The following is a 26,464-nucleotide window of genomic DNA, read 5'->3' as shown; positions in this document are numbered from 1 at the left end:
CTAAATTGGGCCTAATTTGGACCAAATATGGGCGTGGCTGCCCTGCGGGAACTGTTTGGCAGTTGGTGGTTGGGGTTCGGGACCCCCTCAAAAGTTCGGTCACCGGTCCTAGTTTGTTGGTCAACTGCTATCTCGAAACCAAGTTTCACAAAAAAATCAGGGTGAACCCCCCCCCCCCCCCCCCCTTAAACTCAATGTAAAGCTGGGTGTCATCTGCATACATGTGGATAGGATGTTAAATCCATGTTTCTTTGCAATATGATTAAGCTTCTTTGTCGCGATCGTTGACTTGCTTCGCAGAGCAACGATCTCGATTGGTTGACATCGTCAATCAAGCACTGTAACAATAATTAAATTTTTGAAATCCCTCACTGCTCGTATCGGCTCAGTAATGCTAAATGCATACGTTGCGATATGTGGTTGCGATTTACTGGGCCGCGCTCAGCCTGTCATTCCGCCGAATCTAAATTCGAGCTGAAAATGAATTACGACCTCCATCGTCCTGAAAAAAAGTTTACCTGGGGACCTCAGGCTATTATGTTCATAGAGATTAGGCGGAATGACAGGCTGAGCGCGGCCCAGTAAAAAAAGTGCGGATGCTCATTGAATGTTAGAGCGCACGTTACTAGCATTCACATGATCGTTTAGAACCAGTCACAGCCGCGCACAAAATCACGTGCACTATTAAATGTTTTTTATTGATATTGTACCTATTCAATGTGCAATTGGCAATGTCAAATGTATATGGGTATAATGGGTATAATGGGTATTATGGGTATAATAAATTAAATTTTATATTTTAATTATAATGTTTAAAGAACTGCATCAATTCTATACTTCAATTAATGTCAATTGTTTTATTTTTATTGACGATTTCAACTCTTCGAGATCGTTGGTCCCTTCGAGATCGTTGGTCTGCGAAGCAAAGCAACGTTCTGCGAAGCAAAAATGATTGTTCTTGTTGACTGATGTTATTCAAAGCGGCGATGTCCTCCAATTTTTTTCCAATTGAGACAGAGGTGCGCGAAAAAACTTTGTTAATATAAATAGTTAAGATTTGAATTTGGAGCTTCACATAGCTGCATGTGTATACGCGTACTGATTGATGCGCTTGTTTCACAAGTAGACCTCCTTCGGCGGTTGCGCGCTACTGAGAGGGCTCTGGTTAGAGCAAATTTGGAGCCACAAGGCCGGTCCAAGGGTGATTTTCAAATGTTTCTCCCAATATTTGAAATAGGGAATATATTGATTTTTAAAGGTTTGTTTTTACATAGGGTCATTGTGAAAATTATGTGTATATTGTTTGAATAATTTATAATTTTTCTTCAAATCATAACATTTAAGGTTAAATCGGCTTATATAGGAATTTCTAATTTTTGTTATAAATACTGTTGTCAATTGCAATTTTGTATTCACTTTATTTTACAATATTGATAGAAAATACTTCAAATAACTTTTTACATCAAAACGTTTTATATCAGCTATAAAACGTCTTATCAGGTAATAAAAACAATTTGCCACTTTATGTTAGGTGTTTTTGATTTTGAAATTGATCTTTAGGAACTAATCTATATAATGTTTTAGTAGACAGAGGCAACTTCTGTGTCAGATATAGCTTTAGAGGAAGTAAATTATATCGAGACTATTTGCATAATAAAGGACACAGGAGAAGCAAAGTGCAAAGAAACTGTCACAAACTGCTACTAACTGCTACAAACTGGCACTAACTGCTACAAACTGCTACAAACTGCTGCAAACGGCGCGCGAATGCGTGGGCCCGATTGCAGCAGTCAGTGCCAGTTTGTAGCAGTTAGTGCCAGTTTGTAGCAGTTAGTAGCAGTTTGTGGCTGTTAGTGCCAGTTTGTAGCAGTTAGTAGCAGTTAGTAGCAGTTTGTGCCAGTTTCTTTGCACTTTGCTCCTCCTGTGAGGAGGATCATGATAAACAACCATTTCGACCACCAATGTCCTATTCAGTGGCGTAACGTTGCCTGTTGGCGCCCCCTGCCGAAAAGGCGCCCCCTGTTGGCGCCCCCTCCCCTTTTGTGCCCACCTCTTAAAATTGAACAAATTAGGTGATTTTAGGGGATACGCGCCGGTAAAATCTCTAAAAAAGTGTGTATCTAGAGCAAAATGCGCAGATTTGCTAATACTTTAGTTAAGTTTTCAAAATTGTCCCACATTCAAACGACGATTTGGCGCCCCCCTAAGACGGCGCCCCCCTGCACAGTGGGTCAGCGGGGGCCATCGTTACGCCACTGGTCTTATTGTGAGTTGGTATTAACCACAATTATTATTATTAGTATAGAATAAGACAATTGTAATTCTTTACATTACACATGTACCTAATTGTACTCCTAAAAGTTCTAAGGTCTTTTGGTAAGAATACTCCTGATTTATTATTAATGAATGAATTATGAATTTAATCCTCAATAATATCATGGATTTCCATATCATTCTGGTAAATTAACTGCAGGATAATTGTAACCATGGCACACCTCTGGGTGTGCATTAATGAGTGTGTTGCCTCGAAGCAGTACAGTAGAGAAACAACATGTTATATCTGAATTTTGCCGTCACAGCCTCTACTATATAAATCAGTTGAATTTATGGTTCTATCCTTCTTTATTACATATTATTCTAATACAAATTCTTCCATTTAGCCCATGGAAAAAAGTGAATATATAAATTCACTTGTGGTATTAGGCGATGGATCATTCTCAACAGTATACAAAGGATATGATAAAAGAACAGGAGAATCAGTTGCCATAAAAAAACCGAAAAAGTTCAGCCAAGGAAAAGCTCACTTTCGTAAAGAGATAGATATTTTGAAAAAACTACCTAAGCATCCTAATATAATTCAGGTCTTAGACCGTAAGTATGTGAGCTAACTTCGTAATTTTTAAATGATGAAAACTTTTTTTGACCATAGTCTGTATCAAACTTGATGTAAAATTTATGATTACCCCAAGAATTTGTTGCAATTTCAAGCACTGTTAAAATAAATGATAACTTTACAGATGCTGAGTCTGACAAAAATCAGTACATGATTTTGGAGTACTGTCAAGGAGAAAGTCTCATGTGTTATATGAAAAACAATCTTGAGAATGCTTTTGGTGTTAAAGTAAATGATTTTCACAAAGCACTTCTTGGTAAGTCCAGACACTTGAAATGATATTTTAGGGGTGTCTCTCTTAATTTTAATGTGAAATTCTGTGTAGAGATACGTAATAGCTAATTCATTAATTTGTATCTGGTACTGAGCTTTTGAAGAGAGGACAAGAGTTTTACTTAAAGACCCTGACCCTGAGTGCTTGCAAACATAATGAAACTCATTTTCCTACTCATTTCCATAAATGCAGCATCTATGTCACTTTTTATATTGTATTCTTCCAGATATCACAGCAGGCTACAAACATTTGAGAGACTGTAAATTTGCACACAGAGACATCAAGCCTGATAATATTATGATAAGCTACAGCAGCAAAGATGGTAATTTCATCATAATATAGCGAATTTGGATAATCTTGTTTATCAATTTGATTCAGCCTATATGATAAATTTATAGTAGGAGCAGTAAAAGATATTTATTGTTGTATCTTTTAATAAGTTTGTAATTTACATAATATCATCTTCAAATAAAATAGATGTTCACCTTAAATTGAATTAATTTAGTAATACATTTCTTGTGAAAGGAGATTTGATTATTCATGTTAAAATCACTCCTTAGGATCAACTACTTACAAGCTTGCTGATATGGGGACTGCCAAGCAGTATACTGATCATGACAGTGAAGCTGGTAACTCAGCAACTCAGTTGAAATCTATTGTAGGTAAGTATCGTTTTTAATATTTATGTGGAAGTCGCTCCACATACTAAAGTGCAGTGCTGAGTCTTCAATAATGTAGTAGAGTTTTAATGATGTGATTAATTTTCCTTTATGCCAGGTTCTATAGACTATATGGATACATACATGCTTGGTCGCTACATTGACGAACAAAACAGACCAAAATGGAAGGGCAAAGACAAGGATGTATACCGTGCAAATATCGACTTATGGAGCATAGGATGTACTCTGGTGTACATAGCCTGCAATTGTGCTGCATTTGCAGCAGCAACACCTGATGATATCTTAGATCTACACAAAGTTAGAAAAAGCGATGCCATAATGGGATCAAATATAAACGGCAAAAAAACATTTTCAAATGCTTTTAGAGAAGTATCACCTCTCCGAAAAACTGCTTCACCGAGCCTGCAAGCAAAATATTTAAATGTAATTCTTGAGTGCTTCAAGCCTCTTGAAGAGAGAAGTGCCGACGCGTTTTTTGAATCTGTGGGTGAATTGAGAAAACGAGACTTGTGCTACATGATCAATGTAAATGAAGGGTTTGGACAGTATGAACTAAGTAAGGATGAAATTTGCAGTACAGATGCTGTAAGTGTCATCTCCATGAAGTCAATTGACCACTTATGTCTGGCTTTGAAGTTTCCTGTTCGTGTCAGATTCACTTATACCAAGGATATTAGTGTAAAGTTGAGGAAACCTCCATTGATAATTATGCCATCTGATCCTTACGGCAAATATATCCATGTCATTAAGTCTCGGTGTTCATCAATAAGGATTATCGTTGCTCAAGTTCAGGAACCCGATTTCGTAATAGTTATGCTGAAGCATCTTTCCCTTATTGTGGTGGATGACGATGATTTTGAAAGAATACAAAAAGATCATATTAACCCAACTGATAATGTGAGTAACAACATTTACACCCAGTATTCGGAAATTGAGCAAATATATAAAGATATGGGGAAAGTGAAGCGTACGGTAGAGCTTGATTCTCTACAGACTAGGTGCGGGAATATTGAGAAGGACCTTCAAGGCAAGCTCAAGGAGTATGGAAAAGCAGTGTATGGGAAGAAGCAGGCTACTGGACTCATTAAAGCCTTGTCAGATGCTATATTATGTGCTATATTGAAGACTGATAGCATCATGAAGAACACTGTTGCTATTTAATGAGTGGGCACCATGGCTAACCCCCTGTTAACTGGAAAGTTGTTCTGTGCTGGTGTTTTCTGCAGTTCATGCATTTTTTCCCTGTTTAAATGTACTTTTTAGTGTACAAATTTGATTTTTAACAGAATTTTTATCTTACGGAATTTTATTTTTATGATTCTTTATGAAGCAGTCTAAAAGTTATAATACCTTTTGCTTCTGATTTCTACTTCTTTCACTGAACTGATTTATTGTTGTCTTATTGGGAAAATATGATTAATGCCAAGTACAGGAAGCGAAAGAATGCGGAAATACATGTAAACTGTGTATGGAATTTTATAGGAAGAATGGCTGGGTAATTTTAAATAAACAATTATGATACATTTCTGCTTTCTATTTTTAACATCATCTTTGTATGGTATTATTGATGATGTATTTTTTCAATGTTGTTAGTTGCATGTAAATTTTGTGATAAAATATGCCCATCTTTTGTTTCTATAGAGTAAGAACTTATTGTTATTCAAATAGGCAAGTAAGTAAGTTATGTACTCAATACAGTGTCTTGAATGAAATATATTACTTCGCAAATATGATAGTATACTATATAACTATACAATTGATCTCTTAGTAGCGAATAGTGAATGCCAATATTAAATTGTCCCTCAATTACTAGCCCAGAAATAATGATGGTTATTACATTTGGTTGCTCTTTAAACAAAAGTAACTTTAGATTGAGGTTGTGACAATAACTATTGTACCCAGTGCATGATGAGGCCAGACTATGTTATCAGGGGTGAGAGTGTGGTTACCTCGTTATGTAGAAAGGATACAACTTTAGTAACAGGCTCAGAAGAGGGTAACATAAAGCTATATGACACTGAAATAATGAGACCCACTGCTACTTGGAAGGCTCACAAAAGTAGGTACTGTTTACAATTTTGGTACAGTTTTCATTAAATGATCGAGTTAATTTCCTTTAATAAGCAACATGTGTGTAGAATGTATGATATACACTGTTTATTGAACACAACATATTCTGTTTGCTGATCAACGGCCGCAAGTTCCATTTTATACTAAAAGTTAAGCTAAGTCGGAAGTCCTGGTCGATTTTATCGGAAAAGTATCCAAATCTCACAGTTAACCTGACTAAAGAATAACGAGGATGCAGCCCAGGTGATGTGTATGAAGAACCAGCAACACGATGGTATTCTGTCCCAAGGTAGAGAGGGAGCTCTGACCCTGTGGAAGGAGGGCCAGTGTGTTAGAACCAGTAGTGTTGCCAGTACTGGCTTTTGTAGGTTCGCCTTGTCTGATGATCAACGGCACTGCTTCGTCGGTCTGGACGAGAAATCAAAGGTTGGGAATGTTCTCATGAATAATCTTTCTTGTTTTTATGATAGAAATAATTTGGTATCTCTGATATTATCTCGCAAGTGTGTAGCTGAACATAACTTTGATTGTTTTCAGATCTCTTGTATTGTTGCTGATAAATTGAATGTTGTCAATACTTTTCAACCTTCAGACTACAACCAAAAAGGTAAGATAAAGTAATAAGTACAGATCGTAATTTAAAACTGCCAACAGTAACATGATAGCTGTCGCATTTTATACAGCAAAATTGCACAGAATTCTGAACTAACCCTCCCTAATTGTAGAATATACTCAGCTCCTTTATTACCGGTTAAACATAACGAGACTTTTAACCCTGTTCAGGAATGTGCTGGAGCGTTGCTGTCAGAGGAAACTATGTGTATCTGGGATATGAGAGTGGGCAAATTGTTTTGTTTGACTCCCGTCATCTTTCTAAACAGGTTCATATTCTTTTGTTATACGTTTTATTGACTTCTTATTGTTGTTTTTGTTTAGGGTCCACAATATTCTTGTTAAATTGTCGCACTTTATAACGTTCATGTTTTCAAAGTTTGTTTTAGTGAGCTTCCAAAGTGCTCCAGATATTTAAATTTCAGGTGAAAGATCTTACGCTTTTACCTTCGCTTGCCGGCTGTTTAGAACAATACATCAAATTTGTAAGATCCCATTTAATCCAGGTTCTTGAGGTGAAGGTACACGATGAGATTGTCACAGCATTAGATGTAATAGATAACAAGATAATATCTTCCTCGCCAGACTCTACCATCAAGATAACGTCTCTTATAACTGAGGGGATGGTATCTGAAGGAACACCTTCTAAAGAAGAAAGCACCGTCAGTGGAGATGAAAACGCCCTGGAGTCAATTGTCAACTCCTTAAATCCAGCAAGAACGGATCAGAAATATTCCGCGGAGGTAACCCACACTGTTCCATTGGAATGCAAGGGTTCCAGTCACATCAGTATTCGAGGTGATGGTAAACTGTACGCTGTTTCGGGGTGGGATGGTGGTTTGAGACTTTATAGTTGCAAGAAGAACAAACTGTTGGGTCTTGTGGAGGCTCATAATCCAGAAACAATAACTGATATGATGACTTATGATAACAAGATCGTGTGTAGTGGCAGGGACTGTAAAATTAGTTTCTGGACTTTTTATTGACTTTCTTGGACTTTCGAATTGACATTTGAAGAAATTTTGAATTAATTCTGAAATTAAATTATTTTGTGTCCTATTTATAATTGCTTTTATTGATGAATACACATAATATGTATTTGGAAAAATGTGCTATTTTGAAAAATCATTTCCTGTTTCGAATTTAGGTAACTAAAAACCTACTGTACATATTACATTAACTTTCTGAATTAACTTTCAGAATTAATTCAAAATTTCTTCAAATGTCAATTATTTTGTGTCTTATTTATAATTGCTTTTATTAATGAATACACATATGTATTTGGAAAAATGTGCTATTTTGAAAAATCATTTCCTGTTTCGAATTTAGGTAACTAAAAACCTACTGTACATATTACATTAATCTGAAATAATTTCTCTCCCATTAGCATAATATAACAATTACTACTCTACGTATTTCTTCGCTCACAAATATGACAACTGACCCCTACAATACAGGTATAACAATGTAGATACCACACACCCTGTGAGTTACCTAACTCACTAAGATAAGATGGCCTCACTGTTTCGTAGAAAGAAACAGCCTCAGACGGAGGAGGAACGATTGTTTGCGGAGTACAGGAAACTTGAGAAGAGAACCCAGTCTCTAAGCAATGGTATCAAGTCTTGGAAGACTAGCCAGCTCAACTTGTGCAAGGTACGCGTTAAGTAATGCAAGGTACACTCAACTTGTGCAAGGTACGCGTTAAGACTAGCCAGCTCAACTTGTGCAAGGTACGTGTTAAGACTAGCCAGCTCAACTTGTGCAAGGTACGCGTTAAGACTAGCCAGCTCAACTTGTGCAAGGTACGCGTTAAGACTAGCCAGCTCAACTTGTGCAAGGTACGCATTAAGACTAGCCAGCTCAACTTGTGCAAGGTACGTGTTAAGACTAGCCAGCTCAACTTGTGCAAGGTACGCGTTAAGACTAGCCAGCTCAACTTGTGCAAGGTACGCGTTAAGACTAGCCAGCTCAACTTGTGCAAGGTACGCGTTAAGACTAGCCAGCTCAACTTGTGCAAGGTACGCGTTAAGACTAGCCAGCTCAACTTGTGCAAGGTACGCGTTAAGACTAGCCAGCTCAACTTGTGCAAGGTACGCATTAAGACTAGCCAGCTCAACTTGTGCAAGGTACGCGTTAAGACTAGCCAGCTCAACTTGTGCAAGGTGCGCATTAAGACTAGCCAGCTCAACTTGTGCAAGGTACGCGTTAAGATTAGCCAGCTCAACTTGTGCAAGGTACGCGTTAAGACTAGCCAGCTCAACTTGTGCAAGGTACGCGTTAAGACTAGCCAGTTCAACTTGTGCAAGGTACGCGTTAAGACTAGCCAGCTCAACTTGTGCAAGGTACGCGTTAAGACTAGCCAGCTCAACTTGTGCAAGGTACGCGTTAAGACTAGCCAGTTCAACTTGTGCAAGGTACGCGTTAAGACTAGCCAGCTCAACTTGTGCAAGGTACGCGTTAAGTAATGGTGGGCGATATTTTGGGGTGAAACCGTAATTTTAATCATGGGTAGAGTTTATTAATTTACATGTTCGTTCAATTTAGCAATTACCTCATTGTTCGTCCAGGGCCAGAACAAGATGTCGAGTTGTTTGAAGCAAGTATCTAAGATAGGGCTCGATCCCTCTGCTCTGACAAGATGTGTCGATCTTATTACCACCCAACGACACAAGATGGTTCGTTATCTACACATTTCTATATCATTTCATTCTTGTTTTGGAATCTCAACTTCCCCCCTTTTTTGCTATCTTTAGTGATAGCATCTATGCCATAAACTAATCTTCATGTGCTCTACATTTACATAATTCAGTCTTAGTAATCGTACAATGAATAATGGCTAATACTATACATTCTTTGATTCATCCCGCCCTAATTCTTAAAGTTCCGTACTCCCAGCTGGACGATGTTCGATTAACTACTCAGGCTTCAATGCAGAGACTTCATTCACTCTTCAACAACATGAACGGTGCAACTAAGAAACGTGCCCAGGCCAAAAGCGAGGCTGATAATGTAAGTTGTATTCTTATTTTATATTCAGTTATCTTAGACTTACTTCAGACTTATTCACAATTAGATATCAACGCAGTAATAATATATCATGTTTACTAAAATCTTTTTGATCTAAATTGTCTGTGTGTAACCGTTCAAATGTCGCCTACTTAACCCCACAAACTTTCAGCTGAAGAAGAAAGTAGATAAGTACTACAACCAGTACCCGATACCAATAGAGAAGTATAAGAATGCAGTTAAAATACACAAGGAGGCTACAGAGAGGCATTCCAAAGCTCACGATAACTTACTTAATGTGTGTACATGAGTTGATTCTTTCTTTATAATATATGTAATTCAGATATACTCTGCAGTTTTTAGATTTAAGTTGGCAACGACGACTGAATCATGAACGGTCATGAAATAAAAGATTTACTATATTCATATTATTAAATGTTATTGTTATAAATTTGTACTAACGCTTTCACTAGGATCTCCGCTGCATCAGCAAAGGGAAGTACGATTTCTTTGAGCCATGCCTGGAGTCCCTACTGCTAGCCCAACTAACCTACTACAAGCGAGTATGGAAGACTCTGGAACCTGCAATACACGAGGTCGAGTCCACAGAGACACTCTCCACTGCGGCTAATATGGAGAGACTTAGATCTCTGTCTATCGTTACTGGCCCCCAGAACAATCTCAAGGCTAGGATGATGTCTAGAAAGTCTAGCAAGGCTCCCGCTCCTCCTAGTGCCATGAGCTAAACTTTACAAGCAAGGCTCCCGCTCCTCCTAGTGCCATGAGCTAAACTTTACAAGCAAGGCTCCCGCTCCTCCTAGTGCCATGAGCTAAACTTTAAAGCTTAATTCTGATGAATCTGATAATATAACTATTCAGTAACCCGCAATAACGTGATCGTTTGACTTCAATTGTATTTTGTAGACGGTTTAGTGTTTCGATATCATAATTTCTATACGTTTATATTCGCATAAGTTGTTCGTTACTGAATTCTGATATATCAGCTAATGTATAAACAGTCCAAGCTTCATATAAAATCCTTTTTATGATCGGCTCTACTTTAAAGTTTATTATTTTTCGGTATTCGCCGATTCGATTTAGAACATTTGTGAATTTCTACATATAATTTGATAAAAACTTATTCCCGATAAATAAACTTACCAGTTTGTTGATGAGCCATTTGATTGAGCTACCGGTGTTTTGAAAATATATGCTTTACTCATTTATCCGTTTCCAGATAAGTGTGTACGATGATTTCCCCTTTTCAAAGTTTCGATACGATCCTCAGATCAATTGTTACCGTTTTATACCGATTTTAAAGTGCGTGTATTTCGTTAGGTAGCTAATAAATCAGGGGTATGTGACGTGTATCATACAAGTTTGTTTTTGTAATATTAATAGTAAACGTTTAACTGTGTTTAGAATTAAAATGATAATAATTGTAAAAACACACTAACTAATATTACTTTATTGTATGCTATCTAAATGTTATTGAATGTTACAGTTGTAAGTGTTTATATGAAGTGTTCACTTGTAATTTATGATACCACTTATTCAGGAAACAAAATAATTTTATACCTTCATTGAAAGGTATAATCATTCAATTGTGAACAATTGTTATAAGATCTTTTCAGTTAGAAACATGTTTCTATTCACACAATTAAAACCCATCACCAGGTTATGTCTGCTGTATGATATTGAGTCGAACCCTCACTCTCAGCACAACTCTCCTCAACTCTCTACAACTCTCCTCCACTCGGAACACAACTATCCTCTTCAGAACCATGACCTCAATGGTGGAACAAGCTAAAGACGCAGCAGCAGAGCGCGCTGTTAAAGAGCACGTGTATGACGGATGTAGACTAGGAGTGGGTAGTGGCAGTACGGTGGTGTACGCTGTTAAACATCTGTCTGCCTTGGTTAACAAATCCGGGTTCAAGGTCACCTGTGTGCCGACTAGTTTCCAGGTATGGATATTGAATACTTTAGTGTTGAGGCTTTGAATATTTTACTAACTAATCGTCAGATCAAATGAAGTCTGAACTGCAATGAAAATTAACCTTAGTCCCTACAAATTCTAATTTGATATGGAATCTTAACACAATAATTGTCCATCTCAGGCAAGACAGTTGATAATAGAGAACGGACTGGACCTCTCAGACCTGTCCCAGACCCCAGAGCTTGACATAGTGATAGACGGAGCAGATGAGTGTGATGCATCCCTCACCCTCATAAAGGGAGGGGGCGGCTGTCAGCTTCAGGAGAAGATTGTAGCTGCGTGTGGCAAGAAAATGGTGGTGATCGCTGACTACCGCAAGAAATCTAAAGAATTGGGAGACCAGTGGAAGAAAGGGATACCAATTGAAGTAGTTCCCATGGCATACGTTCCAGTAATGAACAAACTGAGGAGTTTTGGTTTGGACCCCGTTCTGAGAATGGCACAGAGCAAAGCAGGTCCTGTTGTAACAGATAACAGTAACTTTGTGGTGGACGCTAAGTTCACTGGGCCTCACAATTGGGATGTTTTAGAGACCAAGTTGTCAAGGACCCCAGGGATTGTGGAGACTGGTTTATTTGTTGGGTATGCTAGTGTGGCTTACTTTGGGATGGAGGATGGGTCTGTTTCTGTGCTTCATAAACCTGCTCTTTAGCTCATTTCTTAAAGGTTTAATAGTTTTATATTTTTAGTTGACCATCATTATATTTTTGTTGATTCTATTTAAGATTATTTTATAGATTTAATTTTATAAAGAGTATTAGTTACGTATGACTGCTTCACGGTTTACTTTATGTCCCTTGTATTTGTGTATAAATTTTAAACGGTAAAAAATCTAAGTACATATTTTCTTGTTCAAAAAAGGTTTTTCATTTCTGTTAAACTGCTGCCTCTTGGTACCTGCATAATTCCGCTAGTGATTCGGTAAAATTGAATGATCAGACATTGTCCACATAGATGGTTAATAGAACGAATTACAAAAATGGCTGAGACAAATCCCTCAACTAATGAGAGTTCTGGATGTAATCCTGGATTTGGGGGAGTTATAAGAGAGGAGAGAGATGTTGAAACTTTACTACTTGATGAGGGTGAATCTGTTAATCAGGTATGGTAAAAGTTCGTGGCTTAAAGTTTGAAATTACAACTAGTAGTGGTTCGAGTAATATCTTGCAACTTCATACCAGTAAAAAACATTTAGGGATCAATGCTCAATTCATGCTTGTATCCAAGCGACGAAGTGTGTGTATTTAATAGAGATGATGGTAATTTTTAGGCAGGATCGACACAAGCATTACCCTCCCCAAGTGGCAAATCTAACGAGAGTTCTGGCTTGAAATATGCATTTGATGGTATGAGGCTGGGATATGAAGGATAATAATTTCCCATATCTTATATGAAACGGTGTTATTCAATGATTTCGAATTCAAATTGTACATTCTATGTTGCTGTCCTCAAGTTACGGATGAAATAGTTGGTTGTCGTACATGATTATACAATCGCGTGAAAAGCTAATAAATGAAACAGGAATTCATTGATTGAAAATGATTGTTTTAATGTTAATTTTTTCCAGATGTCGTCGGAAGCGATAGTGACAGTGCCACAACATCCCAGCTCCCTGATTTTAGTTATGAGGATTTTGCGAGTGGTTCTGCCGGTTTGGAGCAACAGCCCCTTGTAAATATGAGTGACAGAAGATGGAAAAAACGTTTCCTCTGTAAGTTTTCAATACTGGAAAAACTCTTTTCGCAAATTGTTCGCAGACAGCTTCCTGTAGTATCAAGATTAAAGCACTGTAATGCATCGAAATAGGTTTTATTTCCCCATTACGTTGAAATCCTTCACTTTGAAGTTTGTTTTTTACTTTCCCAATTCCCAACTATTCAGTAGATAACTAGTATCATATCTTGACCTGGATCATTTTCAGGCACACCTCACGAAAAGATAATGCAGGCTGGATATGACCTACTTAGAAACGAGATAGGACTAACATTTAAACACGGAGAAGTTATATTTGAAACCTCTAGAGATGGATTTGGGATAAAGCGAGCGTACACACTTCCTCCAGCCCCTTATAACCCGAGCTTCATTGACAAGTTCTCCAGAGATGATGACGATCTCAGTAAAAAGGAGAAGACGGAAAAACAGCGAATTGATGAATTTGAAGCTGAAGTTGAGCTATTCAGGCATCTTGAGACGTTGGAAGATGTTTTTGTTTTGAACGGGTTTAAATACACTCATGAACAGTTTGACCTATTTGTTTCTAGTCATAGCATTGATGGGTGTAAGAAAAAACCTCAGGAAGAAGAGGGTGAATGTGACTTTATCGTAATCGGTGGACAATATATTGCCGTCTTCGAGGTCAAGTCACCAGATATGAATAGTAGAAATCCTGAGAAAATGTTTTATGATCGTTACAAGGAATCTCTTGTTCAAAGAAATCGCACAGTCAGACTTATTAAGGGTGTTTTTGACTACCTTGGATTGGAAAACCCTCCCACGGTATTCTCATACAGTGTTTTTAACAGACTTTCTTGGAAAAATGTAGCTCAATTCAAAAAGTATCGACAAATAGATGATCATGAAGCTCAATGTAACTTGCTATTCAAAGAAGATTTCGAGCATTTTGATGATTTTTGGACAAGAATGTTATTCAGTCGCAAAGTTGCCACAATTAGTGAAAGAGGGAAAGATATGATTGAAAAGTTTAAGGACATACAGAAAATTATTCCTATATTGATTGGTCTTTGGTGTACAAACAATAAGAACGTTGGTGGACAAAGCCTAGCCTCTTGCATTCTGGAAATCGACCACAAGTTAAAGACTGCGACCATCACTAGACAACCAAAAGGCCCATTCAACAGAGAAATCAAGGGAAGCTCCCCATTATTTAAGAAATATCTTGGAATTGAATGTCTGACACAAGAACAATCAGACATCTTTAAATGCAAGCAGAATTACTTATGTATAACTGGCGCTCCTGGATCCGGCAAGTCAGTGCTGCTACAAGGAAAGATGATTGAGCTTGCAAAGCTGGTGGCTGGTGGTGGGAAGTCGGTGGTGGTTATTATCTTTGGACAGAGTGCTCTAAACCAATACGAGAATGTTTGCAAAAATGCAGGGATAAGATATAAAAGCATACACTTAACTCGCAAATAAAATGTTTCTGAGCGTTTTATTTTTAGATCACAACAGAAACGACTTGAAGAAGTTGTCGAACATAATTGGGAAATAACGCTTGGGTGGCTTATAAAATGTTTCATCGAAAACGCCCGTGACAAAGTCTATGAAGTTACCTTACTATATTCTACAACCGAAAAGTGCATTCAAAAATTAACACAATACTGTGATTTGCTGCAAATGTGCCTTTGTCATCATCTATTGGTTGATGATGCTCAGTTATTTTTCTGTTACACTATCAAGGAACAAACGAACGAATGTGTTGAAGAATTTCTGGCTATCCTTAAGAGAAGAAATAGGCCTGATCATAAAATTGTCAACAAACTTATAACATGGCTAAGTTTCGAAAATTTGTGCAGGTTTAGTGAAATCTGATCATATTTTAAGAAACTCTTGTGGGCATAATATACATGGCTTTAAGCCAACGGTTTATGTCCTAAAAAGTGATGTCCATGTTTATTTGCTGCAACAACGTCACCCAGAGAAAAAGCTTGTTACTTTGTCTGATGATTTAATTCAGTTTACATTCGGTACGTATTGCTTTGAGTTTCATGTAGAGAAAAGTAGTTCTGATGAGAGACTTATGATGGATGATACGGCTCACCGAGAGGGTCATGTTAGTAATGTTCCCTCTGCTGAATGGCCTCTCTGCATAACGCTTCTTTCTATCGAATGTAAATCATTTGAAGACTTTCTCTCAGAATTTTACCTCCTCGTTAGTAGAGCCAGAGTATATTGTGATATATTTGTTGGACCAATGATCCAAGAGGCACCTATCTTTAGTAAAGTTGACAATTTTCTTCGAGAACTTTTTCAGACTGGCTTGGTTCACCACTCTGATGTTGACAACTCTTGCTCAGACAATTATTTGCACGCTGTTATAACACGTTACAGGTGATAGATCTGTTTGCTTGCTGAGACCTTCTAGTTGAAACCGAGACCTTTGCTAAGATAAGCGGAATTCGTTGTACTGTACTTTTAGTCTCTCCTTAGAGCCTTAGAGCAAATTTATGTTTTTGAACAAACCTCCACTCTTAAAAATGTAAAACTCCTGAGGCTCCAGGTGGTGCTAACCGTGCCAATTAGTGACTGATTTATTTTAATTTACTGCATTGTAAATAAGTAAATATGTATTATTTATTATTTTTGTAGTATCTATTATTTATGTAATATTTATTATTTGCATTTTTAAATTATGTGCATAAATAAATTATTTCAAGTTTAAAACTGTAATTTATTTGAATTATTATTTTAGATTTTAAAATCTCTCCAGCATTAAAACTTTTTTAATAAATTCACAATTATTATGCAATCATAAACCTACCCTTGAATGTGTTTCTTAAAAGCTAAATATTTTATTATTTTTAGTTGACTATTATATTTTTGTTGATTCTATTTAAGATTATTTTATAAAGAGTATTTATAAAGAGTATTTATAAAGAGTATTTATAAAGAGTATTTATAAAGAGTATTTATAAAGAGTATTTATAAAGAGTATTTATAAAAAGTATTTATAAAGAGTATTTATAAAGAGTATTTATAAAGAGTATTTATAACCTGATTATTTATTTTATAAAAAGTATATAATAAGCTCTAATTATTACTTTATTATTTTTTAGTTCAAAAATTATCATTTTCTAGTTCAATAATTATAATTTTCTAGTTCAAAAAATATTTTCATTTCTAACTAGTAATAAAACTGTTAGTTCGCAAATTATTGGTTAAAATTGAATGATCAGACATTGTCCATATAGATGGTCAATAGAACGAATTACAAAAATGGCTGAGACAAATCCCTCAACTAATGAGAGTTCTGAATGTAATCCTGGATTTGGGGGAGTTATCAGAGAGGAGAGAGATGTTGAAACTTTACTACTTGATGAGGGTGAATCTGTTATTCAGGTATGGTAAAAGTTCGTGGCTAAAAGTTTCAAATTACAACTAGTAGTGGTTCGAGTAATATCTTGCAACTTCATACCAGTAAAAAACATTCAGGAATAAATTATCAATTCATGCTTGTATCCAAGCGACGAAGTGTGTGTATTTAATAGAGATGATGGTAATTTTTAGGCAGGATCGACCCAAGCATCACCCTCCCCAAGTGGCAAATCTAACGAGAGTTCTGGCTTGAAATATGCATTTGATGGTATGAGGCTGGGATATGAAGGATAATAATTTCCCATATCTTATGAAACGGTGTTATTCAATGATTTCGAATTCAAATTGTACATTATATGTTGCTGTCTTCAAGTTACGGATGAAATAGTTGGTTGTCGTACATGATTATACAATCGCGTGAAAAGCTAATAAATGAAACAGAAATTCATTGATTGAAAATTTTGCGTAACTTTTCTTTATAAATTTTAGCTACCACGCGGACAGTGAAACAATTTTATCGTATTCCAATTTCTGATCGACTTTCATGAGATTCTCTAATCTGAATGACCTTTTTATCAATTTTTGAATTTCTTTGACTGAGTATTATGATTGATTTTATCTGACTAATTTATTTCTTTTTTGTAGGCTCTAGCGATGTATTAAACGAAGTTTCCAAGCCAAATTTGTGTGTTTCCCTTCGTGTCCAAATCAATCATTGATTGAAAATGATTGTTTAAATGTTAATTTTTTCCAGATGTCGTCGAAAGCGATAGTGACAGTGCCACTACATCCCAGCTCCCTGATTTTAGTTATGAGGATTTTGCGAGTGGTTCTGCCGGTTTGGAGCAGCAGCCCCCTGCAGATATGAGTGACGGAAGATGGAGAAAACGTTTCCTCTGTAAGCTTTCAATACTGTAAAAACTCTTTTCGCAAATTGTTCGCAGACAGCTTCCTGTAGTATCAAGATTAAAGCACTGTAATGCATCGAAATAGGTTTTATTTCCCCATTACGTTGAAATCCTTCACTTTGAAGTTTGTGTTTTACTTTCCCAATTCCCAACTATTCAGTAGATAACTAGTATCATATCTTGACCTGGATCATTTTCAGACACACCTCATGAAAAGATAATGCAGGCTGGATATGACCTACTTAGAAACGAGATAGGACTAACATTTAAACACGGAGAAGTTATATTTGAAACCTCTAGAGATGGATTTGGGATAAAGCGAGCGTACACACTTCCTCCAGCCCCTTATAACCCGAGCTTCATTGACAAGTTCTCCAGAGATGATGACGATCTCAGTAAAAAGGAGAAGACGGAAAAACAGCGAATCGATGAATTTGAAGCTGAAGTTGAGTTATTCAGGCATCTTGAGACGTTGGAAGATGTTTTTGTTTTGAACGGGTTTAAATACACTCATGAACAGTTTGACCTATTTGTTTCTAGTCATAGCAGTGATGGGTGTAAGAAAAAACCTCAGGAAGAAGAGGGTGAATGCGACTTTATCGTAATCGGTGGACAATATATTGCCGTCTTCGAGGTCAAGTCACCAGATATAAATAGTAGAAATCCCGAGAAAATGTTTTATGATCGTTACAAGGAATCTCTTGTTCAAAGAAATCGCACAGTCAGACTTATTAAGGGTGTTTTCGACTATCTTGGATTGGAAAACCCTCCCACGGTATTCTCATTAAGTGTTTTTAACAGACTTTCTTGGAAAAATGTAACTCAATTCAAAAAGTTTCGACAAATAGATGATCATGAAACTCAATGTAATTTACTATTCAAAGAAGATTTCGAGCATTTTGATGATTTTTGGACAAGAATGTTATTTAGTCGCAAAGTTGCCGCAATTAGTGAACGAGGGAAAGATATGATTGAAAAGTTTAAGAACATACAGAAAATTATTCCTATATTGATTGGTCTTTGGTGTACAAACAATAAGAACGTTGGTGGAGAAAGCTTAGCCTCTTGCATTCTGGAAATCGACCACAAGTTAAAGACTGCGGCCATCACTAGACAACCAAAAGGCCCATTCAACAGAGAAATCAAGGGAAGCTCCCCATTATTTAAGAAATATCTTGGAATTGAATGTCTGACACAAGAACAATCAGACATCTTTAAATGCAAGCAGAATTACTTATGTATAACAGGCGCTCCTGGATCCGGCAAGTCAGTGCTGCTACAAGGAAAGATGATCGAGCTTGCAAAGCTGGTGGCTGGTGGTGGGAAGCCGGTGGTGGTTATTATCTTTGGACAGAGTGCTCTAAACCAATACGAGATGGTGTGCAAAAATGCAGGGATAAGATATAAAAGCATTCACTTAACTCGTAAGGAAGAGGTTCCTGAGGTGAATAGTTTTTCACCTGACCCTGCTGTTGTCAAACGTAATTGGAAACTTACGTTTGCAAGGATTAGAAATTGTCTCTTCGAAAACGCTCGTGACGGAGAATATGAAGTTACCTTACTATATTCTACAACCGAAAAGTGCTTTCAAGAAATAAAACTATACAGTGATTTGCTGAAAGTGCGAGTGTGTAAATATCTCTATCATCTGTTGGTTGATGATGCTCAGTTATGTTTCTGTTACACTGTCAAGGAACAGACGAAAGAATGTATCGAAGAATTTCTGGCTATCCTGAAGAGAAGAAATAGGACTGATGAAGTTGTCGACAAACTTATAACATGGTTAAGTTTCGACATAACTCAGTACTTTAACAACACAATCATACCATTTGATGTTCTCAGGCATATGGGCCCCACTCATCCTCCTCCAGCTATGCCAGAGAGATTTGAACCTCATCGCAGCACAATCTTTCATCTTCTGATGAATCACTTTAAAGGTTCTTTGGTTCACTTGTCAAAAAATCTTAGAAACACTGTAGAAATTTTTCAACTTTTGTATTTTTTAAGACAAAAAATTTGTGCAGGTTTGTTGAAATCTGATTATGTTTTAGGAAACTCGTGTGGGCATAATATACATGGCATTAAACCAACGATTTATGTCCTAAAAGGTGGTGTTCGTGAGCTCAAGATTTGTTGTTAGCATATCACCCAAAGAAAAAGCTTGCTACTTTTTCTGATGATTTAATTCAGTTTACATTCGGTACGTATTGCGAAGAGTTTGATATTCATACTAGAAATATATCATGTATTATGGATGATAAGCGGGCTCACCGAGAGGGTCATGTTAGTAATGTTCCCTCTGCTGAATGGCCTCTCTGCATAACGCATCTTTCTATCGAATATAAATCATTTGAAGACTTTCTCTCAGAATTTTACCTCCTCGTTAGTAGAGCCAGAGTATATTGTGATATATTTGTTGGACCAATGGTCCAAGAGGCACCTATCTTTAGTAAAGTTGACAATTTTCTGCGAGAACTTTTTAAGACTGGCTTGGTTCACTACTGTAATGTTGACGACTTTTCCACAAAGGAAGCTGTGGCTTTTTGGAAGAGATCTGTTTGCTTGCTTAGACCTTCTAGTTAAAACCAAGACCTTTGCTAAGATAAGCGAAATTCATTTTACTGTGCTTTTAGTTACCTTTGATATCAGGTAACTGACACCTTAGCTGTCCTTAAAGTATTACTTCAACATTGTTAAGTTTTACTTCAGCTGTAATTACCTGTAACCTTTATTAATTATTCGAGTGGTAAAACGCATGATATATGATGACTGATGTTATAACCAATTTGTGTTATTCAAGTGCCCAGAGCCTTGTTACAGCTTTAACTTTTCACATATGTACCGCAAAATGGTCTCAACCAAAATATGTCTCTCTCTGGATTGGAGCAAATCTTCAATTCTATGGAAACTTTCAAACAAATCCCACTCTTAAAAATGTAAAATTCCTGAGGCTGCAGGTACGGTACGAGGTCCTGTTAACTTGACATTTAGTGACTGATTTATTTTAATTTACTGCATTGTCAATATTATGTTTTATTTATTCTTTTTGTAACATTTGTTATGCAAGCTTAGAAGTCTAATTCACATTTAAACTTTTAAACCTGTAAATTATTTTCATTACTGTTTTAGATTTTAAAAACTCTCCATACCAGCATTAAAACATCTTTTAATAAATTCACAATTATTATGAATTTATGCAATCAGTTTTAAATTTTAAAACCTAGGCTCCATAAACCTACCCTTGAGTGTGTTTCTTAAAGGTTAACTATTTTTATATTTTTAGTGTGCTATTATATTGTTATTGAATGTTGATTCTATCTAATATTATCTTATTTTTTTTTAATTAAATACTTTTCAAATTTTACAGAGTACAGCAATAGATGAATATAAAATAGAATCGTTCAAAATATCGCCCCCATCTGTAAAATATGATGGGCACCCAAACACGGTAAACACATAGTGAACTATGTCCGCAGTAACTTGGACCCATTACATCGAATTAATCTAAATCCAAAAATTTATGAAAAACTATTTAATAACAAACAAATCCATGGTGAATAACTGTGGATATAGAGTCAAAATTTGTATTTCAATACGTCAAATTCCAGATACATTAGATACAGGTCTGAAATGGTCATTAATGTGTGAGAAGGTGTGCGGGTGAAGTGTGATATGATGTTGAAAGTATAGGAAGGTAGATAAAAAAATTAATAAAACAAAAATAATAATAATATGGGGAGCAAAGAGACTAGGCTAGACTGTTGTTTCACTATCCAATAAACATTTCCATAGATGCTTAGTGACCTCAGCTTTGAAAAGACTAGTAGACACAATCTGTCTTACCTGTAAAGGGAGTCCATTCCACAGTATATGGGTTCTGTAGAAAAATGATTTTGCCAGTGGGCTATTTGAGGTACATGTGGTGTGTGAATTCTGACTTAACTTAGGTAAAATTGATGACACAATAGACAGACTGTCGAGGTGGCAACGTCTTAGTCGAGAAGTGCCCTGATATAAAGAGAGATAGTGAGGCAGTGATACAGGAATTAAATTGTTAAGAACTTTGTGGAAAAAAATAAGATCATTCAAGTCAAACTTTTGAGACAAAGGGAGAATGTCGACAAGCTTGCACTTTTTGACATATTGCTCAGGTGGATAACTGCGGCCCTCTTCAGACAGAATCCATTTAATAGCTCTCTTTTGGAGACTTTCTAATTTATCACTAAGTGATTTATTACAAGGGCGCCAGATTATGGAACAATTTTCGAATTGGCTACGAACCAGGGAGAGGTAAAGCGCCCGGCGACGTTTCTGATCAATGACAATATGGCCATCTCTTCTGACCATACCAAGTTGTTGGCAGGCCTTAGTATAAATTCTGTCGCACTGACTATTCCAACTTAGCTTAGGAGTAACATCGACTCCAAGATCTTTTTCTAACTCTACATACACAAGAGGAGAGCCATCAAGATTGTATGCGAATGGAGGAGATAAAGATGGTTTTCCTGAAACAATAAGCACTTTACATTTTGCTGGATGGAATCGCATTTTGTTTCTTAGTGCCCAGTCAGAGAGATAGTCTATATCCATTTGTAAATTAGTATTATCAGAAGATGAATGTATTTTACGCCAGATTTTTGTATCATCGGCATACAAAACAATATCAGTATTATCCGAAAGGCCAAGAGGAATATCATTGATAAACAATACAAAAAGTAAGGGACCAAATAATATAGATATTATTTTATACAGAGTATTTAAGCCCATTTTTATGTTATCATTTTCTAGTTCAAAAACTATTTTCATTTCTAACTAGCAATAAAACTGTTGGTACCTACATATTTTCGCAAATTATTGGTTAAAATTGAATGATCAGACATTGTTCAAATATATGGCGAATAGAACGAAAAATTAAAATGGCTGAAAGAACGGTCTCAAATCATGGCTGCAGGCTGTCTTATATAATATTATCATGATTGATTTAAAGAATATCAAAAAACCGAAATTTAAAACAAGTTACAAACTACCAGTAATGTATGCAACATGATCAAGAGTAAAGTCCATCTCAGCTAAAGATGCGATTCAAAGCGAAGCTGTTCGATGTTCAATCTATAACTCAGCTACAGAACATTATCAGCGCAGTGTCTAAGTTCTGTAAGACATGTTGTTTGAAGCTGACTGAGGATAAGATGTATTTTATTCTGAATGACAGGCTTGTTTGCGGTGGAACTACTATTTGGTGTGAGGTGGGTGTTCTTGATAATTCTGATTTAAAGAATATAATGTTCTATAAGTTCTTATTTTCTTGCTGCACCTTAAAAAAGTTTAAAAGTTCCTTTAATTCAGTCGACTTTTTGTGCAGACGGTAGTGATTCTAGAGAATATTTTAGTTATATTTTCTTATTTTTGGCAAGTTTCGGATACAACTTGTTGTTTTGCTCAATAATGTTGTGTATATAATAATTTAACGAAACCAAATCCCCACTCTAATTTTAGGTAACACAGAGTAGCTTCTTCGACGAGTACCGTATAGAGGGTAAAGATGATAAGGGTGCCATCCTGATGAGTGTCAGCCCCGAGAACCTCTCCAAGTCTCTGTGTAACACTATGAACGCTTCCTCTGTTAAAATCAAGTTAGCTAAGAAACAGTCTGCTTGTCTGAGTGTTGAAATAGCGCTTCCTAGCCCTGGTAACTCTTTTGTTTCAATACTTTCTAGTTAATCATTTTTAGTACAATTAATAAAACTATAAAAGGAACAGAGTTTGTCGGTGAAAGAGATTGTTAATTCCAACAAAAGAATATGAGTAGAAAGCAGATGATATCATAGCATACCTCTAAATCTCTAATGAGCCATCTGGGCAGGTGGTTCAGGAATACAGAGGTTAGTAACACACGACGTGCCAGTACACTTGATACCTCTAACACACTGGGCCGAGTACGAGGAACCTGGTATGCCCGAGTTTGACATATCTTTCTACCTTCCTCCTCTAAAAAGACTCAGAAATGTAAGTGCAAGGCTAGTGGACCTCTCTTTCTGTTTTTGGTGGGTAGAAACTCCGGCTTTCTCTGCTCATTTCCTTTCAGTATCACCTCAAGTTAAGATTTTCTTCTCTGACGTTTCTCACATGTTTAGGTACTGGAACGGATCAAGAATCTGAGTAATCACGTGACAGTACGGGGAGCATGGACCGGAGAGTTAACACTTTCTGTAAAGACAGAACTCGTCACCACCAAAACCTACTTCACTGATCTGGATATTCCCCAACTTGACTCTGAGGTTTTTATCTGCACTGTTTTCTCTCCCCTTAAAGCTGCCTATCTCGTGACCGATTCTAATTACCGACTTCAGTCGACTGGTGATCTTACCATAGTTTAAATTTCTAAGATCGCAGCTCGTGATTCATTCATTATATTATATGGGCAATTTCATGAAACATGAACAAGGAGGGGAAAATATAAATTTCAGTTATGAAACTAGCTTTGATTGGAGTCTGAAAGAGAAGATCATAAACTGTAAGACACAAAAAACCGCTTATAAATATCTCACTTCGTTTCTGTGTTATCGCGTTTTCAAAATACCCATAAATTGTCATGTTTTACAGGCCAAAACTACTCTATAATAAAAGCTGTTTACTAAAAAGAGATTGTTGTAATATTCATTAATTCTTGATCCGTAAAGGTGCATACCACTTCACTGAAGCTGTATGCAATATTTGGGACTCAAAATTGAAGCAGATTCGGAGCAATGCTATTCTACTTTCTCCTGTTTTTAGTGTAAATTACTATACATAAAAAACAAAAAAGTTTTCTGCTGGCCACATTTCTTGTTATTTCTTGCTGAAATCTTGCTAAAACAAGCTAACTCTGATGTCAAGACATAATGTACTTGTTTATTTAGATCCATAGATATCAGATCATGTCAATACCAGCGTCAAGTAAGTTACATGTCAAGTAATTTACGTGTCAAGTAATTTACACATATGCTTTTTATTCAGTAATAGTAGTAAAACACAACAAGTAACGATTGTCAAACAGAATAAAAGTTATTTAAAAGTGATAATAGATTGGTTCTGGTCAGAATTTCATTAAAGAAATCTATAAAAATGGTTAAAAATGGTTAAAAATTAACTTTTCGAAAATAATACTTTACTTTACAGAAAATCCAGTGGCCTGCTTGAACACAAATTTTTGAGCTGGGAAACATTCGTACATTTACGCCCACCTACCTACTCTGTATAACTGGGCTAACTGTGGACCCAATCAGTGGATCAATCAACCAATTAAGGGGGCCGGGGGGTCTTCATCAAAATTCCCTCGAAATTGACTTTTTAGTTGTTTCTGATAGAAGGGAGTGATATCTATCAGATGCTTTTGGTCCCATGGAAAAATATTATTCCTAGCCGAAATTATTGTCGGTCAAAGGTCAGCACTTATGTGTAATTGTATTGCGCAAGCGATTTTCAATCACGTGTCCTGAAAATCGAGTCTAAAAATCTATCTTCTCCTACATTTTTTGAGCAATCACCTTGAAACTTTCAGGATATGTTCTAGAGATAATTTAAAAGAGATGAGCCAGACAGAATTTTGAGATAGGCCTTTAAACATATTTTATTCGATTTTGGAAATCTTGGACCTCGTTTTTTGACGATTTTTTGAGGTCCAAGATTTTCAAAAATTGAAAATCGCTCGCGCAATACAATTACACATAAGCGCTGACATTTGACCGATCATAATTTCGTCTAGGAACAATATTTTTCCATGGGACCAAACGCATCTGATAGATATCACTCCCCTCTATTAGAAACAACTATAAAGTCAATTTCGAGAAAATTTTGATGAAGGCCCCCCCGGCCCCCTTAATTGGCTTATGATAAACTGATATATCATTATTAATCATATATTACATAGTTCATACACTTAGCAAACGAATTAAAGACAAAGGGGCAGCTTTAAACAGTTAAAATCAAAGGATTGTGTAACAGTGTAAACTACTTGACACCAAAGAGTAACTTACTTTACAAGGAACAAAGGCTTCTACAGAACACAGCTATTAACCATTTACCAAAACAAACCCTTTCCAGTACAGGCAAGACATTTGCCAGTGTGCATGAAAAATATTTAAATGTTTACTCTCACACCTGGGCACGAAATGAGATTTCAATACACGTTGGTCAGGAATGTCAATTTGTGCCCTGTAATTTACTTTACATTTTCAAACGTGCCTCACTCAAAAGCCATAGCAGTTGGAGTAAAAATCTTAATATAGCTGTGTGTGGAGTACATAGGAGATGTTTCATGCAATTTATCATGATTCTGTTATGTTTGTGTAATGCTTGAGAGTCAGAATAAGGCCAAATTTTTGTGCTAAGTGTAATTTACTTTACGTGAAATCGCCCATATACTAATACGTAACCCCTGTCCCAACGCAGGTGGACACGTCACGTGCAAGCGCGGAAGTAACAGTGGACATAAAGAAGCTCCTCCTGTTCGTTCAAAGTCAGGGAATGGGAGCGAGCAAAGCTATCTGTAACATCGTACACAACCGAGCTCTCCAGCTCTTCTTACTACAGGACGACGTTCAGTTACAATATTACCTCCCTAGCATCGACACTAGCTGATGCATTGTGTATCGGAATTCAAGTGATGATTACCTAATGCCATGATGCGTATTTTACAGAACTGCCACAATGTGCGGATAGTAAATTAATAAACGGACAAAGTTTGGTGAAAGCTTTGTTTTTGGAGCGTAACTGTTTGTTTGTACACATTTTAACATGACATTTTATTTAATTCTAATTTATTGCATATTTTCTATTTCAAACTTGTTCAAGAAAACAGCTAGTTTTATTCTTCTTTTTTTCAAGTAAACTTTCGTGATTCGTTTATAGTCTCTACCCAATTCGCCATTTTGTGATTTTTTCTTTTCTTCCTGCTTATTATTCGCATCGTTTGTTGGTGGCAGTCCT

The 26,464-nt window shown here is 36.5% G+C and overlaps 6 protein-coding genes across 8 annotated transcripts; all 6 read left to right on the top strand.

Moving 5' to 3' along the window:
- Window positions 1-2,641: 2,641 nt before the first annotated feature.
- LOC134816741 (serine/threonine-protein kinase TBK1-like) lies at window positions 2,642-5,619 on the top strand. Its single transcript, XM_063825730.1, has 5 exons — window positions 2,642-2,871; window positions 3,018-3,149; window positions 3,394-3,489; window positions 3,728-3,829; window positions 3,945-5,619. The coding sequence occupies exons 1-5, from the start codon at window positions 2,664-2,666 to the stop codon at window positions 5,006-5,008; spliced, it is 1,602 nt and encodes a 533-aa protein (XP_063681800.1). The 5' UTR covers window positions 2,642-2,663; the 3' UTR covers window positions 5,009-5,619.
- A 43-nt stretch (window positions 5,620-5,662) lies between these two features.
- LOC134816748 (uncharacterized) lies at window positions 5,663-7,599 on the top strand. Of its 3 annotated transcripts, none has more exons than XM_063825742.1 (5): window positions 5,663-5,906; window positions 6,156-6,343; window positions 6,455-6,524; window positions 6,701-6,798; window positions 7,036-7,599. In XM_063825742.1, the coding sequence occupies exons 1-5, from the start codon at window positions 5,753-5,755 to the stop codon at window positions 7,513-7,515; spliced, it is 990 nt and encodes a 329-aa protein (XP_063681812.1). In that variant the 5' UTR covers window positions 5,663-5,752; the 3' UTR covers window positions 7,516-7,599. The 3 variants fall into 3 exon arrangements, with proteins under 3 accessions (XP_063681812.1, XP_063681820.1, XP_063681826.1); XM_063825750.1 differs by having other exon boundaries at window positions 5,832-5,906; window positions 6,161-6,343; XM_063825756.1 differs by having other exon boundaries at window positions 5,832-5,910; window positions 6,161-6,343.
- Window positions 7,600-7,961: 362 nt separating this feature from the next.
- On the top strand, window positions 7,962-10,994 carry LOC134812509 (bridging integrator 3 homolog). The gene is made up of 5 exons (XM_063819981.1): window positions 7,962-8,185; window positions 9,100-9,207; window positions 9,428-9,541; window positions 9,711-9,836; window positions 10,012-10,994. Exons 1-5 carry the CDS (start codon window positions 8,042-8,044, stop codon window positions 10,282-10,284), a joined length of 765 nt encoding a protein of 254 aa, XP_063676051.1. The 5' UTR covers window positions 7,962-8,041; the 3' UTR covers window positions 10,285-10,994.
- Window positions 10,995-11,219: 225 nt separating this feature from the next.
- LOC134819249 (ribose-5-phosphate isomerase-like) lies at window positions 11,220-12,391 on the top strand. Its single transcript, XM_063829076.1, has 2 exons — window positions 11,220-11,505; window positions 11,659-12,391. The coding sequence occupies exons 1-2, from the start codon at window positions 11,230-11,232 to the stop codon at window positions 12,187-12,189; spliced, it is 807 nt and encodes a 268-aa protein (XP_063685146.1). The 5' UTR covers window positions 11,220-11,229; the 3' UTR covers window positions 12,190-12,391.
- Window positions 12,392-17,366: 4,975 nt separating this feature from the next.
- On the top strand, window positions 17,367-20,829 carry LOC134819181 (uncharacterized). Its single transcript, XM_063828975.1, has 3 exons — window positions 17,367-17,487; window positions 17,698-20,296; window positions 20,384-20,829. Exons 1-2 carry the CDS (start codon window positions 17,454-17,456, stop codon window positions 19,635-19,637), a joined length of 1,974 nt encoding a protein of 657 aa, XP_063685045.1. The 5' UTR covers window positions 17,367-17,453; the 3' UTR covers window positions 19,638-20,296; window positions 20,384-20,829.
- A 1,687-nt stretch (window positions 20,830-22,516) lies between these two features.
- On the top strand, window positions 22,517-26,407 carry LOC134814588 (checkpoint protein HUS1-like). Its single transcript, XM_063822718.1, has 5 exons — window positions 22,517-22,743; window positions 22,994-23,186; window positions 23,361-23,503; window positions 23,632-23,775; window positions 25,928-26,407. The coding sequence occupies exons 1-5, from the start codon at window positions 22,573-22,575 to the stop codon at window positions 26,114-26,116; spliced, it is 840 nt and encodes a 279-aa protein (XP_063678788.1). The 5' UTR covers window positions 22,517-22,572; the 3' UTR covers window positions 26,117-26,407.
- The last annotated feature ends 57 nt before the right edge of the window (window positions 26,408-26,464 follow it).

This window comes from Bolinopsis microptera, chromosome 1 (assembly GCF_026151205.1).
Source record: "Bolinopsis microptera isolate Bmic1 chromosome 1, MBARI_Bmic_1.0, whole genome shotgun sequence".
In the NCBI taxonomy this organism is placed as follows: Eukaryota; Metazoa; Ctenophora; class Tentaculata; order Lobata; family Bolinopsidae; genus Bolinopsis; species Bolinopsis microptera.
Note: the sequence above shows the minus strand (reverse complement) of the source record. Positions and strands in the feature narration are given on the sequence as shown.